Source organism: Oncorhynchus mykiss, chromosome 32, assembly GCF_013265735.2.
Source record: "Oncorhynchus mykiss isolate Arlee chromosome 32, USDA_OmykA_1.1, whole genome shotgun sequence".
In the NCBI taxonomy this organism is placed as follows: domain Eukaryota; kingdom Metazoa; phylum Chordata; class Actinopteri; order Salmoniformes; family Salmonidae; genus Oncorhynchus; species Oncorhynchus mykiss.
Window position 1 is genome coordinate 24,372,677 of NC_050572.1, and position 17,094 is coordinate 24,389,770.

Genomic DNA, 17,094 nt, shown 5'->3' on the forward strand with positions numbered 1-17,094 from the left:
GTAACAACCTGTTGTAACAACCTGTTGTAACTACTACCTATTGTAACTACAACCTGTTGTAACAACCTGTTGTAACTACTACCTGTTGTAACAATTACCTGTTGTAACGACTTGTTGTAACTACTACCTGTTGTAACTACAACCTGTTGTAATTACAACCTGTTGTAACTACAACCTGTTGTAACAACCTGTTGTAAGTACTACCTGTTGTAACAACCTGTTGTAACTACTACCTGTTGTAACGACTTGTTGTAACTACAACTTGTTGTAACAACCTGTTGTAACTACTACCTATTGTAACTACTACATGTTGTAACTACAACCTGTTGTAACTACTACCTGTTGTAACAACCTGTTGTAACAACCTGTTGTAACAACCTGTTGTAACTACTACCTATTGTAACTCTGTTGTAACTACTACCTGTTGTATCAACCTGTTGTAACTACAACCTGTTGTAACTACTCTCTGTTGTAACAACCTGTGCTCATCATATCATCAAATCCTTCCAAATGAACTGGCCACCTTGCAGCACTGGGGGGAAAATCTAAACTGTGTAAACATTCCTTGTACATAATACATCATTTTTTAACCACATTGAATATGGATAGAAGCTTTTACTTTTTTCATTCTCTCACTCTCCTGCCCATATTGCTCCTTCACCCACTTACCTAGCCTCTCTCCTTCTCTCTCTCACTTTCTATCCCTCTCTGCCCTGCCCTGCCCTCCCCTCCCCTCTCTCTCCATCTTTTTCTCTATGGGATGTTTTAGTGAACCCATGTCACTGTGATGCAAGTGAAAGCCATTTAAACGAATGACAGCTGTAATTTTCTCTTCTCACATTGCTGGGGATAGAACTCTACACAAAGTGTTATTAAAGGCAAGGTAAATGATGCATGCATCTATCTGCATTCTGAACGCAGCATGGGGGCTGAACAGAAAGGGGATGTTTGTGTGGAAATGATTACAGTCTTCCCATCGACAGGTTTGTGACGCTGTGGGTGTGTCCCAAATTGTACCCTATTCTCTACATAGTGCATTACTTTCCACCAGGGTCCATAGGGCTATATGTAGGAAATAGGGTCCCATTTGGGACACTGAGTATTTCTCCACTTTGGTTGAGAAAGGAATCTATGTGTGAAACACATTTCTATGAATATGAATATGTATTCTATTTCAGGAAGCATAGACTGAGTCATTAGAAAGCTTAGCAAATGAGTTTTGTGGAAAAGCCAAATGCACAGTATTGTTTTTCGGTGTTGTTGTGTATGTGTTGTGTTAACATGTAACACAAAACGCTTGTTGGTTCTCAGGACTTGAGAACTTTGACACTACTAGGGTACTGGTAAATCACATGACACACATACGAATCACTTGAATCTACCGACTCTTTTGGGAGTCATTTGATTCAATATCTACCCCAAACCATTGTGCTACGTTATCTGACCATCACAAATCTACTAAGATGCAATGAATCAACTTTGTCATTTCAAGACAACAAGAACATATAGTACAGGGACTTGACAAAATTAAGGAAGAAATGTTTAGTATTTTTACAGCACATCAGTCGTTTTTCAACATTGGTGATGTCATGATCATTTTAACAAATCATTGATTCTAATTATTTCACATTTGGAAAGTAAAGGTAAGTTTCATGATTGATGTTTGGGGCCTATTATTTATTCAAATTAAATTAAACAAAGTATGCAGTTGGATGCACAAGCACAGAACACCCTCTAGATCAAAGGCCTGTTATCATTACCTTACAAAAATGTTGTCCAAAAACCATTTCTCCAGATTTTGCTCTAAAAAAATACTTATCAACCTATCAAAATTTAAACCTGAGATTCAGATTTTCAAAACAATCTCAGAACAGATCTCAAAGAAGCCATCTGTGGTACCCCCATAGACTTTACCCTTCTGTTAATGTGATCTGAACTAACTGCTGTTGTCTATGCACATGTACACTGTGCATTCCAAAATGCTTGTCTTTAGATTGACGTCTACAGACAAACACTAACGTTTAAGCATTTCTCCTCTTTAAAAATTGGGCTTTCTCAGTGTTTACCTTTGTAATTAACACATATTGGGTGTGAAGCTTCAAATGCAAGGATCCAGGTTTAATCTATCATGATTTCTTTTGAGTACATCAAAAAAACATTTTCACAACAGAAGACGTTACATCCATCTTGAAATATGGGTCCTATATCTCCGGGTTTAGTTCTGAACTTCTGCTGTTCATGCATAGAATTAGAATCAATTAGTCATTCTAATTCTAGAACTAATTAGGCAATCTAATTATATTGTATACAGTCAGTTCTCACTATAGTGATGTCAGTTCTCACTACAGGGATGTCACACTGGAGTACTGATGTCCTATAGTGTCTAGTAGTGATGATGTCCTGTTACACCACAGTACTGATGTCCTCCACCTCGTTGGGCTTCACAGGCTTGCTGGGCAGCGACTTAAGGTACTCCAAGTGTCGCCGGGCATCCTCCTGGTTCTGCCGTACGTAATACACCACGTAGGAGATGACCATGGCGAACCAGCCGAACATCGTCACCAGCATTGCGTAGTCCGTGGTCCTCTTGGCCAGGTTACACAGGTCTGTGTCCACCGCCAGGAAATGGCGTCCCTCCTGCTCCTGGAGCTCGGAGCTCCGGCAGAGGACGCGTGCAGCCGCCTCGTGGTTGTGGGCCATGCCGCCCAGTGCCTGCTGCAGGGTGCAGTCACAGTGCCAGGGGTTGTCATCCACCAGGACCCGCGCTTTGAGCCGGGCGAATGCATCCTTGTGCACACTAGTGATGCGGTTGTGTGAGAGGTCGAGGACCTGCAGTGTGGCCTCCACGCCACTGAAGGCACCCTCCTCCAGCGTCTCCACAGCGTTGTGGGACAGGTTGAGCTCCCGCAGCAGCCTCAGGCCCCGGAAGGCATGGTCGGGGACGGCCATGATCTGGTTGTGGTCGAGGCGGAGCACGGCGGTGTCTGGAGGCAGGTCCGGGGGGATCTCTTTGAGCCGGGACCCGGTACAGGTGACATTGAGGCCAAGGAAGAGCCCCAGGGGCCCCGGGCCGAGGTGGAGGCCCGGGTCGGGTCGGGCCCGCTGGCAGACGCAGCCCTTGGGACACATGGAGGCGGAGGGGAAGCACAGGGCCATGAGGACCAGGCTCTGGAGGAGCAGGCACATGGGGATGGAGCGGGACAGCCACAGGTCCAGGGGAGTCATACTGGTGGGGACCACCAGCCCTCAGCATCCCGCCAAGGGACAGGGACACCTCACCACTGGACCGGCCCAAGGACCAACAGACCGGCCACGGCTCATACCAAACACTCCATACTGGAGACTGATGAGCCTCCACCAACACACTCACGGTCTGTTCAGGTTTAGCAGGACCTGCCACCAGTTGAACTCATGCTGAAATAAAAACAGATAGAAGCATTAAAAAATATAAAACTGCTTAATGAAGGACTATACGTATTTTGAACAACTTTTTTAGTGTGGACCTTTTGGTTTTTGCTGTAGTCAAAAAGACAAAACAGGAGCAACACGGTGTTTAAATGAAAATAACCATTGATTTACTCTGTTGTATACACATCATCATAATTTCACTGTTATTGATAGAAACAATATTGCACTACTTGTTCTATTTATGACGTGCTGACCTGTTGCACCCTCAATAACCACTGTGACTATTATTTGACCCTTTTGGTCATCTATAAATGTTTGAACATATTGAAGAACAATCTGGCCTTAATGGCAATTTATTGGCCAGAAGATAATCTTATAATCTCCACCCAGGCTCTGAAGAGGACTGGCCACCCCTCAGAGCCTGGTAACTCTCTAGATTTCTTCCTAGGTTCCTGCCTTTCTAGGGAGGAATTCCTACAGTAGCCACCGTGCTTCTACATCTGCATTTCTTGCTCTCTGGGATTTTAGGCTCTGTTTCTGTATAAGCACTTTGTGACAACTGCTGATGTAAAAAGGACTTTATAAATACATTTGATTGATTAAGCTAGGTTAGAAGAATTACTGTCCTTAAAAGAACACATTCTTTACTGAGATGTGGCAATAAGGATAGACCTGTGAATCAAACACTAGCCAGCTACAAACAATTTTTTATTTAACCATGCAAGCTAGTTAAGAGCAAATTCTTATTTACAATGAGAGCCTAGGAACAGTGGGTTAACTGCCATGTTCGGGGGCAGAATGACAGATTTTTACCTTGTCAGAACGGGGATTTGATCTAGCAACCTTTTAGTTACTGGCCCAACGCTCTAACCACTAGACTCTAACCACTAGACTCTAACCACTAGACTCTAACCACTAGACCCACTAGACTCTAACCACTAGACTCTAACCACTAGACCCTAACCACTAGACCCTAACCACTAGACCCACTAGACTCTAACCACTAGACTCTAACCACTAGACTCTAACCACTAGGCTCTAACCACTAGACTCTAACCACTAGACCCACTAGACTCTAACAACTAGACTCTAACCACTAGACCCACTAGACTCTAACCACTCGACCCACTAGACTCTAACCACTAGGCTACAACTATGTTGTGTATTTAGTCAATTAACCTCTTACTGCAGTGTGCTGAATCAGGGTCACACAGAGTGTTTCTTGGTAGTCTTAAACAAATCTAATTTGAAACCAAAGTATATACCTCACACACGTGGTTATGGGATTAAAAAAAGAAGGCACCTGCATAATAACAGATATAGAGTTGAAATATGGTCAATTTTGAGTATGCATCCCAATATTACACGTTATATACATCACAGAATACTTAAATATAACAAAACCGTTTGACATAGAAACACCGGATTTTCGCCGTTGAATATATATATATATATACAATTTTTTAATAATTCTGAAATTCTGAAAAATATGAACATTCCACCCATGAGGCCACTAGCAGGGCAATTTAGTCATTTGACTGCAGGAAAGAGTTTTAAGAACAGATTCAAAATCACAATGACGATCTGTCAAACATATACATTGCCTGTTGTGACATGTACATTTTATTATCTGTGTAAGAGTAAGAATACGGTAAGTGCACAGTAATGTGAAGTTAGAGCGGACAATGGAATCAATGTTTACTTACGTTCCCAATCATGACATGATCGGTATTGTTAGTAAAAAAAAACATATACCTGCTCTATTGTAAGCTTGCGTACTGTGGATAACAACAACACATTGCCACAATTCCAAATGGCACCCTATTCTCTATGTGTGCACTACTTTTTTACCAGGTCCCATAGGGAATAGGGTGCCATTTGGGACTCACTATTGTGTGATAGGGACTCACACATTGTGTGATAGGGACTCAGCCATTGTGTGATAAGTGCTAAGTACAGTGGAGTGCAGCAGGCTGGTTATATCATGCCCCCCTCATTCTCCCTCTGTCACACTGTGTATTGTCACCTTCTCAAAACAGATCCTTGTCTGCAGAACATTACATGGGGAAGACACAGCACAGGGTGAATGTGTGGAATTCACTTACAGTGCAGGAACTCAACATTAACCCAAGTGTACAATGCAGCTCTATTCAATCATAAAAATGCTATGCACCTTTATTCAGCCATAGCTGTATTTTCCCCATATTGAGAGCCTATCTATCCTGTAGTCTGTAAGTTAACTGTACAATACAGCCCTATTCAACTATAAAAATACTATGCATTTATTTTCTGTCGTATGACTTACCCCATATCGAGACCCTACCTAGCATGTATATAAACACATACTAACATTTGTCTGTCCAGATCTCCCTGAGGTACTGATAAAACACATTCATTACCGAGTTCAAACAGGATAAGATCCTGAAACGTGTATCCACTTAGACATACGATCAATTCTGATTATACACAACTTTACTATACTGCCCAGCAGCTTGATTGGAGGAATTGTAGAACGCTCTAGAATACAGTGATTGTTAATGGATATGGGCATCTCCACATATCTGGGGGAAAGAATAGATACTAAAAACTATTTAGATAATAATAACCTAGTGTGTGGGAGTGGCCCTATCTCCGTACAGCTTGTGTTGTTCACTAGATCCTATGAGGATGAGAGAGATTTAGAAAGGGAAGAATCTTAGTTGACTGTCTGAGGCCCAGTCTCCCCTGGGAGCACCAGGCACAGCTCAAAGATATGACAGAGAGACAAAAATAGAATAGAATAGAATTTATGTTTATTTATCAATTTCAGGGAGGGAAGCATCTGTGTTGTCTGAGGCCCAGCCTCCCTCAAGTCTGTCTAGGTTCAAACGCCAACTGCCAAAACGTTGAATTGCATGCAGGCATGTCATCCACCATCCGCAAGTAGAAAAATGGCAAAGCAACACAAGTGACAGTTGGTATCCGCGGTGACGAGGGATTTTGAATGCATCATCTTCAGAGGCCCTTGGAGGGGAGAATGTAGGCTATGTGTCACTGGGAGTGTGTGAGCTTTGAGGCCTTTCAAGTCCAATGACTAACTGACTGAAGTCATACCATCATACCCAACAGATATTTCACAGTAATGACCTGACTGAATTCAGCTGCTGGCCCTCTTCCGTCTCTGGTCACACTGCAGTGTCAAAAGGTTTTTCACATACAGGTTGAAATGGGCGCCTTTGAAATCTATAATTGGCCAAACGTTAATTGATATGTAAATGTTGTGTGTCCACAGTCCACTAACAACTAGCATACAGCCTCAGCTGCGAGGCTGCAACAATTTCTATTTTTGCCACCACTTCAATTTTCTTTTCACAAATCAAGAAGGACATGATTTCCCTGTCATTAAGATTCAGTGGAACCATTAAAACATTCATACCTTGAATAAAGTCCTTACTTTCTACCTGCAGTCTTTATATGACCATATTGTTTAGCAGTATGGTTTAGACAATTTTGAAACTCTGACAAATTACAGATGTATTATCTTAATTTGAGCCAGCTTGCTACAGCAAGAAAATAATCCCGCAGCAACATAAAATGTGAATTATTATATGGATAATAATTGACATTTCTTGTAGGGGATAATACATTTTTCGTTAGTGTAAATCAAGTCTGACAGTTTAAAGTCAAAATTACAAACTTTATAACCCTTTTTAAACCTACAAGTTTATACAAGTTTTATACACTACAAGTATGCATTTCCTACTGTGCAGGAAAATTCTCAGCAACAACAGTGATCAAATTAAAATCCTACATCTGTATCATCTCATCAATGTTAACTTGGATTTTTGTGAAGTAAATATCTGTCATCATATGATTTTAAGGGGTAGATGCCAGAGAGTGGATTGGGGATAGAGAATAATACAGCCTTTAACATTACTGTAAAAAGAGCCATCCTTTACAAAAATCTGATTTTCAAATGCAACTAAATTGGTCTGCAATCACAATTTAGCAGGCACTCTAGAAGTGGGATGGGCTCCCAATCAACTACAATCATGCATGGGCTTTGTAAATAGCACTTAGGCTATGTAGTGGTTGCTCAATAATTTTCTCCCCCATGTTTTTTCTCTCCTTGTAAGAGCTTAGCTGTGACTTCCACTGGTGTCAACCAAAGCTTACAGGTAAAGCTAGTTCTTATGACAAATCTCAACATGGCAGTAAGGATCATGAAATAAAGAAAAATAAATACAGCTATAACTCTTTTAGGTTAAGTAATATTGACGCCACCCATTGCAAAACACTGTCAGCCTGGAAGCATTAGCCTGAAGATGAATGAATGGTCAAGAGTTCAATGAAATAGCTCTTTGATATGACCCCACCATAAAGTCAGAGAATAAATCATGTCAATTGTACCATTACTATGCATTTACAAAACAATTACTAGAATACTATGTAACATCAATGGTGTTACTGTAGTGTTACCACACAGGTATAAGAGCAACTTGATGTACACCATCATGGTATTAAGAGGCAGAGTGATTAGACAAGAGTTGAATTTTTTGTGACACAACCATGACACTATTTTGATCATTTATCATAGGATATGGCCATTCTCTTACTTAAGTTACATGTTCCTGTCAAGGCCATATTTATGAAATTCAACAAAGATGTGGGTTGCATCCCAAATGACACCTTATTACATACATAGTGCACTGCTTTTGACCAGAGCCGTAGTGCACTACATAGGGAATAGGGAGCAATTTGGGACATAGACTTAGATCTACAGTGGACTAGCCTACTATGTTTTCTTGAAGCATACAGCCCCACATCACTTGATACAGTTTGTGTTAATCCAATTAACATTATTTTTAAGGGTGAACCATTTATGCAAATAGTCTTGATGCATTGAGGGGTTTCGAATTACCATAGAAATGGACCTGAGCAAATAATAGCCAAGCTATTCCTCAAAGACAATAGTCTGCAAGTGTTATAAATGGCATGGCATTTCCCAAACAAATAAACCATGCCCCATGGTAAAGAATCTGATTTATGAGTAGCCAAGCCTATACAGATTTGTACACTTTTTTTAGGTAGGCCTATAGGTCTAAATGTATGCCTTTTGTTTATCGGTTATATATTATCATTCTGATATTACAAGATGTTATTATATAGTATGAGTTTTTATATGATATAATGAGTGTGTATCTGCTAAACAATTTTCATATGAACACTAAAGAAAAGGACACCCTGCTGTGTGAGCCTGCTCGTCACCAAGGCGAATTCCTTCCTATAGCGCACTCCTGGGCTCAACCGTGAACGGTTAACCCTGCCCTCGAGCTCCACGGCCAAATGCGACGTAACCTACTACAGGGTTCCCGGCTTCCCTTTCTGACCAGCGCAGCTGTTGTTTTCTACATGGGAACAACTCACTGCCATGATTAAACTATGTCATTGCGGCATGGATGTAAAGATGACACCCATTGAACTATGCTATGTCCAAGTATTTATCAAGGACATAACAGCAATATTATTGCAGGCATCCTATCATAACATTATTATAACAGAAAAATAACAGTATATTCGACAGTCCAACAATAAACTATATTTGAGTGATCAGAAGAGATGAATGAGGCTGTGAAGCAACACATTGAATCGTCACATGACAACGTTTAATAATAATATTAATTTAAAACATGGTGGATATTGAAATCATCCCAAAAACGGATATATGACTACCACAACTCATCTATTTTTCCTGTTTGTTTCCAAAACTGACTAAGAACAACCATCAGACAAGATAAATAAAGGTGGAAAGCCAGCATGAAAATTATTCCATACATACGTGTGTGTGCTGCGCGTGAAACGGAACTGCGGAGCAACAGGCGACATATGTTTCCATTCTCACCTGCAATAAAAACAACCCCTCTCAATTCCATACGTTGACAATTCCATACGGATCGTTCCAACCCAATCTTCCTTCTGTAATTTTTGCCTATCCTCGGCAAAGATGTTCGAATATCCGAAGTTGAAAATCACATTGTTGCAATTGCTTGTTGCTGCTCAGTATTGAACATGAAAGGAATGTGACTGGGCTCGAGCTGGTAAGGGAGGGGTTTGCTAGACGAGAATTGGCCGCGACGGTATTTACCCGGAGCGCGCGCGGGGATGAATGGAATGCACGCGGCAGTCAGACAGAATGCCATACTGTCTGTTGGGTTCTTCTGACTAATTCAATCCACTTGTAATACATCATCAGACATTTTCGTTGTATTGTATTCTCGTAAAACTAAATGGAGAGTTGTTAAGTTAAGACAAATTGTAGGTGCATTTCACTGTTAGTCTACACCTGTTGTTTACAAAGCATGTGAGGAATCCAATTTGATTTGTAGCCTCAGTCAGTCACCACCCTCAATCTGCATAACACTTCAATGAGTCCATGGTAGAAATAATTGTCAAAATATTGCTCTTTCAGTGTTGCATACTTGAATTGTAGCCGATCACATTGGTCCACATTTGAAAATACCCTATACTAAATACGTTTCTGTTACTATGTGTCTGCTCACACAAGTTTCCTACAGGTAGCCTACATAATGTAATCAGGAGCCCACATTTGCCATGTGGCCTACACAGTAAATTCCATGGTAAATGTGACCTACACAGTAAGTACTATGGTAAATGTGGCCTACGCAGTAAGTACCATTTACCATGGTATTTATGAGTCACATGAAGATGTCACACGGCCACGTGACAGTCAGGGGAATCTGTGTCTATGTAACATGCCCATGGTGGCCACCAGTCTGGCAGTCAAGCAGGATCTCCCTCAATTTCTCACATAACAGGCAGGGAAGGAATGGGGACACCCATATACATCATTTCTATGGGAACACCCAACTGTGGTGATGACATGAGGGGCCCTAGAGATTCCCTGGGGGCCAGACACCACGTGACATCAAGTGCTTTCTGAGTTTGGTCATAGCCTGGCCAGGCAACCATGGACACAGTATACAAAGACATTCAGGACTCAGGAGTCTATATTTTGTAATCAGACATCTCCGATCGCAACCATTCCACCACAAGACTGTGTTAGCCCGCTGAACAAAAGCCTCAACATTAGCCCAGGGAGCTAATGCAAGTCCTCAGATCTCAAGCAAGATTATTCATCACTTCATCATGTGGTTAGTCAAACCACCTCCGCTACACCTTATGAATAATTCCCCAACAGATGTTGATTCGAGATAAATAGCCATCTATTTACATGTAACAGTCCTTTACTCATATTAAGCAGTTAGTGATCAGCTGAGGTATATCAACCACACACAAATCATCCAGCGATGTATTTGAGAGGTTCTAGCTGCTCCGATGATGAGACATTTTCCTTTTCGCCCATAAAAGGTTATGTTTTGTTACGGTTATTTGCATACTGAGTGGCTAATTATTTCCAGCCAATAAGCAGTTATCTGATGGATGATTTAGAGGGGAAAGAATGATGAATTGTTAGTACAATTTTACAGGCCATTAGCCTGTTTGGGTGACCACTGACCACCTAATGCATTCAACCCAAATGTGTCTTCCGCATTTAACCCAACCCCTGTCTATAATTTCTCAATTACCATGTAAGGCCTACCAATACATTTGCAATGTTTAAGTCTGTCTTCAAGCAATACTTTTCTCAAACCTGTCATTTCATATATATCTGAATGGAATAAATTAATTCAATAAATGATGGCCTGTTTTCCGCTGTCACAGAGATTTTCTGCAGCAACCAGCAGCCTCTCAGTTTGACTCTGTTAACCGAACCTGTGGAGTAAAACTTGGAAAACACCAGGACCTGTCCCTTTCAACCCAATACAATCTGATAAAAGTCTATATGTCACCAATTAAAATGATCAAAAATGGCTGTAGTGGGCCTTTAAACACAATCCGATTGTGTTTTTATTGACCTTTGTTTTATCTCAAAGGTAAGGCTATTTGACATAGCACAGACACAGCAGCATCAGGCGGTCGATACAAACACACACACACACACACACACACACACACACACACACACACACACACACACACACACACACACACACACACACACACACACACACACACACACACACACACACACACACACACACACACACATGCACACCCCCAATGAAACACACAAAACAGCAAGGGGGCGGCCAGTTGATACGAGAACATCAAAAGTAGTGCACTATGTATAGGAAACAGGGTGCCATTTTGGACGCACACTTTGATTGTCTCCTAGATGAAGCCCCTCCTCCTAAGGCTTGACAGATTGATGTAGCACACTGTTCCTCCTCCATTTCTAAGGGGGTATAGATTGATGTTACCACTAGGATAAGTATGTTGTTTGTGTGGTGTTGTACAGACAAAGATGAGGTTGAATGGCACTCTAAGGGAAATGGTTGAAAGAGACCCTTAATACAAACACACCCCCATAAAGAAAATGAGAAGTAAAACAGGTTCAGCCCCTGGTTCGACCGTGATATTGCAGAGTTACTCCACCTCAAGAATTGCATTTGGCGAAAGGCTCGGCACACGCATACTCAGGCTGACTGGCTCTTGTTCATGCAAATGAGAAATAAGTGCACTCAGGCCATCCGGAAGGCTAAAGTTGGTTACTTTAAGCAGCACTTTAAGCAGTTCTCTCTCTGTGGGTCTAACCCCAATAAGTTCTGGAAAACAGTTAAAGACCTGGAGAATAAACCCTCCTCCTCACAGCTGCCCATGTCCCTTAATGTTGATGATGTGGTTGTTACTGACAAGAAGCACATGGCTGAGCTCTTTAATCACCACTTCATTAAGTCAGGCTTCCTATTTGACTCAGCCATGCTTCCTGACCCGTCCAACATTTCCTCATCTCCCACCCCTTCTAATGTGACTATCCTCAATGCTTCTCCCTCTTTTTCCCCTACCCTGCTACAAAGTTTCTCCATGCAGGCAGTCACCGAGTCCAAGGTGCTAAAGGAGCTCCTGAAACTTGAACCCCCAAAAAATATTTGGGTCAGATGGTTTAGACTCTTTCTTCTTTAAGGTTGCTGCCCCTATCATCACCAAGCCTATCTCCAACCTTTTTAACCTGTCTCTTCTTTCTGGGGAGGTTCCCATTGCTTGGAAGGCAGCCACAGTTCATCCTTTATTTAAAGGGGGATATCAAGCTTATCGTAACTGTTATAGGCCTATTTCTATTTTGCCCTGTTTATCTAAAGTGTTGGAAAAACTTGTCAATAATCAACTGCCTGACTGTTCGGGCGGTGTTCGACGGTCGACGTCACCGACCTTCTAGCCATCATTGATCCATTTTTCACTTTCCATTGGTTTTGTCTTGTCTTCCTACACACCTGGTTCCAATCCCATCAATTACATGTTGTGTATTTAACCCTCTGTTTCCCCTCATGTCCTTGTCGGAGATTGTTTGTTGTATATAGGTGTTTATTGTATATTCTGGTGTGCGACGGGTTTTGCACCCTCTATTTGTTATTTTGTATACTTTGGTTTTCGGAGGTTTTGATGTTTATTAAACAGCTTCGTTTTTACCAAGTTCATTCTCCTGCGCCTGACTTCCCTGCCACCAGCACGCACCACATTACAGCCGGCTAAGGAGTATTGGTGTCTCTGAGAGGTCTTTGGCATGGTTTGCTAACTACCTCTTTCAAAGAGTGCAGTGTATAATGTCTGAAAATCTGCTGTCTCAGCCACTGCCTGTCACCAAGGGAGTTCCCCAAGGCTCGAACCTAGGCCCCACGCTCTTCTCAATTTAGATCAACAACATAGCTCAGACTTAAGCTCTCTTGTCCATTTATATGTAGATGATACAGTCTTATACTGAGTTGGCCCCTCCACGGATTTTGTGTTAAATGCTCTACAACAAAGCTTTCTTAGTGTCTAACAAGCTTTCTCTACCCGTAACCTTGTTTTGAACACCTCCAAAACAAAGGTCATGTGGTTTGGTAAGAAGAATGCCCCTCTCCCCACAGGTGTGATTACTACCTCTGAGGGTTTAGAGCGTGAGGTAGTCACCTCATACAAGTACTTCGGAGTATGTCTAGACAGTACACTGTCCTTCTCTCAGCACATATCAAAGCTGCAGGCTAAAGTTAAGTCTAGACTCCTCTATCTTAATTGCTCCTCTTTCACTCCAGCTGCCAAACTAACCCTAATTCAGATGACCATCCTACCCATGCTCGATTACGGAGACATCATTTATAGATCGGCAGGTAAAGGTTCTCTCGAGCGGCTAGATGTTCTCTACCAATAGGCCATCAGATTTGCTCCCAATGCTCCTTTTTGGACACATCACTGCACTCTATACTCCTCTGTAAACTGGTCATCTCTGTATACCCGTCACAAGACCCACTGGTTGATGCTTATTTATAAAACCCTCTTCACCCCCCCCCCCCCCCTCTGAGAAATCTACTACAGCCCTCATCCTCCACATACAACACCTGTTCTGCCAGTCACTTTCTGTTAAAGGTCCCCAAAGCACACACATCCCTGGGTCGCTCCTCTTTTCAGTTCGCTGCAGCTAGCGACTGGAACGAGCTGCAACAAACACTCAAACTGGACAGTTTTATCTCAATATCTTCGTTCAGAGACTCAATCATGGACACTCTTACTGACAGTTGTGGCTGCTTAGTGTGATATAGTGTTGTCTCCACCTTCTTACCCTTTGTGCTGTTGTCTGTGTCCAATAATGTTTGTACCATGTTTTGTGCTGCTACCATGTTGTGTTGCTACCATGCTGTTGTCATGTTGTGTTGCTGCCTTGCTATGTTGTTGTCTTAGGTCTCTCTTTATGTAGTGTTGTGTTGTCTTTCTTGTCGTGATGTGTGTTTTGTCCAATATTTCTCTCTCTCTATATATATATATACACACACATTTTAATCCCAGCCCACGTCCCTGCAGGAGGCCTTTTGGTAGGCCGTCATTGTAAATAAGAATTTGTTCTTAACTGACTTGCCTAGTTAAATATAGTTCCAAATAAACACAGAAAGGTATTTGTATCAAGAAAAGCCACAAAGCCCCTAAAACATCAGTGCATTTTTTTTCCATTAAAAAAATCACAAAAGTTGCGAACTGGGCCTTTAATAGTCCTTTATGAGCAGACCGATATAGCCATTTGTACCGCGTGCAAAATATCTTCACCGCCACCCCCCCTACACAAGCCTACACAATGTCCTCTATCAAGTGCTTCTGACTTGACAAGACACATTCATCAGAGCAGCTAAATCAGCTTAATGTTATAACAAGATAATGGTAAAGGGGGAAAGGGTGTGTGTTTCTGTGTGTGTGTGTGTGTGCTCGTGCAATTGTGTTTTGCAAAGCTCAAGCTCAATAAAGAAGCTCATGATAGAAATTGTGACAATGGGTTAATGAGGGGTTAATGACGTAAATGGTATTTCTGTCTGTTGGTCAGCTGTGAATAAGCTGCATGGCCAATGAATTACATAGACAGAGACAGGGTATTCCGGGAACACAGTGAAAGTGACATGCCATTGACTCATTGACTCTTCACAGGTACAGCTCACCATACGCCTGTGTCTGTGTGTCTGTGTGTGTGTGTGTGTGTGTGTGTGTGTGTGTGTGTGTGTGTGTGTGTGTGTGTGTGTGTGTGTGTGTGTGTGTGTCTGTGCATTATGCATTATGGAACATTTAACACGACTGTCAAGAACAGGAAGCAACTATTTTCTTTCTCGTACCAATGGTTCGTCATTTAGCACGTGTAAACTGGAGTTGAGCTCTGTATCATGAGCCTACACTTAAATAATAGCAAGTGCCAGAGTAAGCTGCAAGAAAACCTGCCTTGAGGGAGAGGTGGAGAGTTTTGTACGGTAAGACTGTTCTACAAGTCCACTCAACAAACTGGGTGGGATGCACGCCACAGAAGACTGCATTAGCCTGCTGAGCTAAAGCTGAGGTATTAGCTTGGGGAGCTAATGCAACTAAACCATCTCTGTTACACTTACTGGTGGAATGCAAGGCTCCTGTTGAGAAGAGCACTGTTGCTGGCTCATGTCATGACCTCAGCAATTTATACCTTCTAACATTTAGATAGAGAAAACCCATTTCAGCCCTTTGTGTGCACAGCTAAAAACAAATCCAATCTCTGTGCATAGTTGCCCGAAAGCCTAAAGGCTATCCTTTGAAGTGCTTAGACAGAACTCAACTAATGTCTTAGAAAGCATGTGTGACCACGCTGCTTTAAATAGACTGGATGCACACCATTAGCAAGAGAGAGGATCAAATTGAATTGGCATTAAAACGTTCTCTCTTCCTGATCTGCTTGGCAGTGTGCTATCTCATCTCAGTGGATATGGTAATTACCATTTTGCTTTTGTATAACATCAGTTCAAATGGCCTCTTTCGCCCTTCTCTGGGCCACATCAGATTTAGTCAGTGGCAAATGACACTCTGGTTAAAAGTAGTGCACTATATAGGGAATAGGGTGCCATTTGGGATGCAGGCAGTGCCTCCGTAGCCTCTCCTTTGAAATGTCTTTATCCCCAGTCAGTCTGTCTGGGACTTTGTGGAAAATATGAACAGAATCACTGACCTTGGAATCATAACCCTGGAGTGTAGCCACTTGTCTGGGTCACAATGTGTGTGTGTTTGTGTAGCCACTTGTCTGACTGTGTCATGATTGACGGTTTCTGGAATTTTGCCAGGACCGGGCCGTTCTCTTGACATCATTTTTTAATAATCTCTGTCTGCATTGACTGAGTGCACAGACAGTTGCAGCTGGGGTCCCTCGTTCCTTTCATCCCTCCTTTCCTTCAACCCTCCTTCCCTCCATTACCCCTTGTCTCATCCGTTCTTCCATTCCTCGTTCCTTCCACCTCTTCTTCCCTCCATTCTTCCATTCCTCCTTCCTTCCACCTCTTCTTCCCTCCATTCTTCCATTCCTCCTTCCTTCCACCTCTTCTTCCCTCCATTCTTCCATTCCTCCTTCCTTCCACCTCTTCTTCCCTCCATTCTTCCATTCCTCCTTCCGTCCACCTCTTCTTCCCTCAATTCTTCCATTCCTCCTTCCTTCCACCTCTTCTTCCCTCCATTCTTCCATTCCTCCTTCTGTCCACCTCTTCTTCCCTCCATTCTTCCATTCCTCCTTCCTTCCACCTCTTCTTCCCTCCATTCTTCCATTCCTCCTTCCTTCCAAATATTCTTCCCTCCATTCCTCCTTCCTTCCACCTCTTCTTCCCTCCATTCTTCCATTCCTCCTTCCTTCCACCTCTTCTTCCCGCCATTCATCCATTCCTCCTTCCATCCATCCCTCTGTCTCTGCATTCATCCCTCTTATCTCTATCACTCAGTCCTTCTATCCCTCCTTATCTAATTTAATTCTTCCTTCTCTCCATCCCTCAGTCCTTTCATCCCTCTATAATCATATACACAGATACTTTCCATGTTGAGATGTGTTCAAGGTTAGATCAGCCAATTACTTGCTATGAATGGACCAACAGCTGTATGCCCTTGGGTCCTCACTGATGTCAATGTCACATTGAGTGTGAAGTGTGAGGGCACACTGGGGAGCAGGTGAAGGAGGGGGGAAAAGAGGGGGAGATGGGGGAGGAGAGGAGGAAGGATGAGGCTGAGAGGAGGAGGGATGGAGGAAGAGAGGAGGATGATGGGGAGGCTGAGGGGAGGAGGGAGGGAGGATGAGAGAGGAGGAGGAGCAGAGGGAAGAAGAAGGGGGAT

At 42.5% G+C, this 17,094-nt stretch overlaps 1 protein-coding gene across 2 annotated transcripts; it reads right to left on the reverse strand.

The window, feature by feature from the left end:
- Positions 1-1,527: 1,527 nt before the first annotated feature.
- LOC110488149 (leucine-rich repeat-containing protein 3B) lies at positions 1,528-9,515 on the reverse strand. Of its 2 annotated transcripts, none has more exons than XM_021560193.2 (2): positions 9,227-9,515; positions 1,528-3,414 (listed from the first exon to the last, which is right to left on the reverse strand). In XM_021560193.2, exon 2 carries the CDS (start codon positions 3,223-3,225, stop codon positions 2,404-2,406), a length of 822 nt encoding a protein of 273 aa, XP_021415868.1. In that variant the 5' UTR covers positions 3,226-3,414; positions 9,227-9,515; the 3' UTR covers positions 1,528-2,403. The 2 variants fall into 2 exon arrangements, with proteins under 2 accessions (XP_021415868.1, XP_021415886.1); XM_021560211.2 differs by having other exon boundaries at positions 9,290-9,514.
- Positions 9,516-17,094: the final 7,579 nt, after the last annotated feature.

Coding starts and splice junctions, on each gene's coding strand:
- LOC110488149 (XM_021560193.2), bottom strand. CDS start 3,225: ATGACTCCCCTGGACCTGTGGCTGTCCCGCTCCATCCCCATGTGCCTG.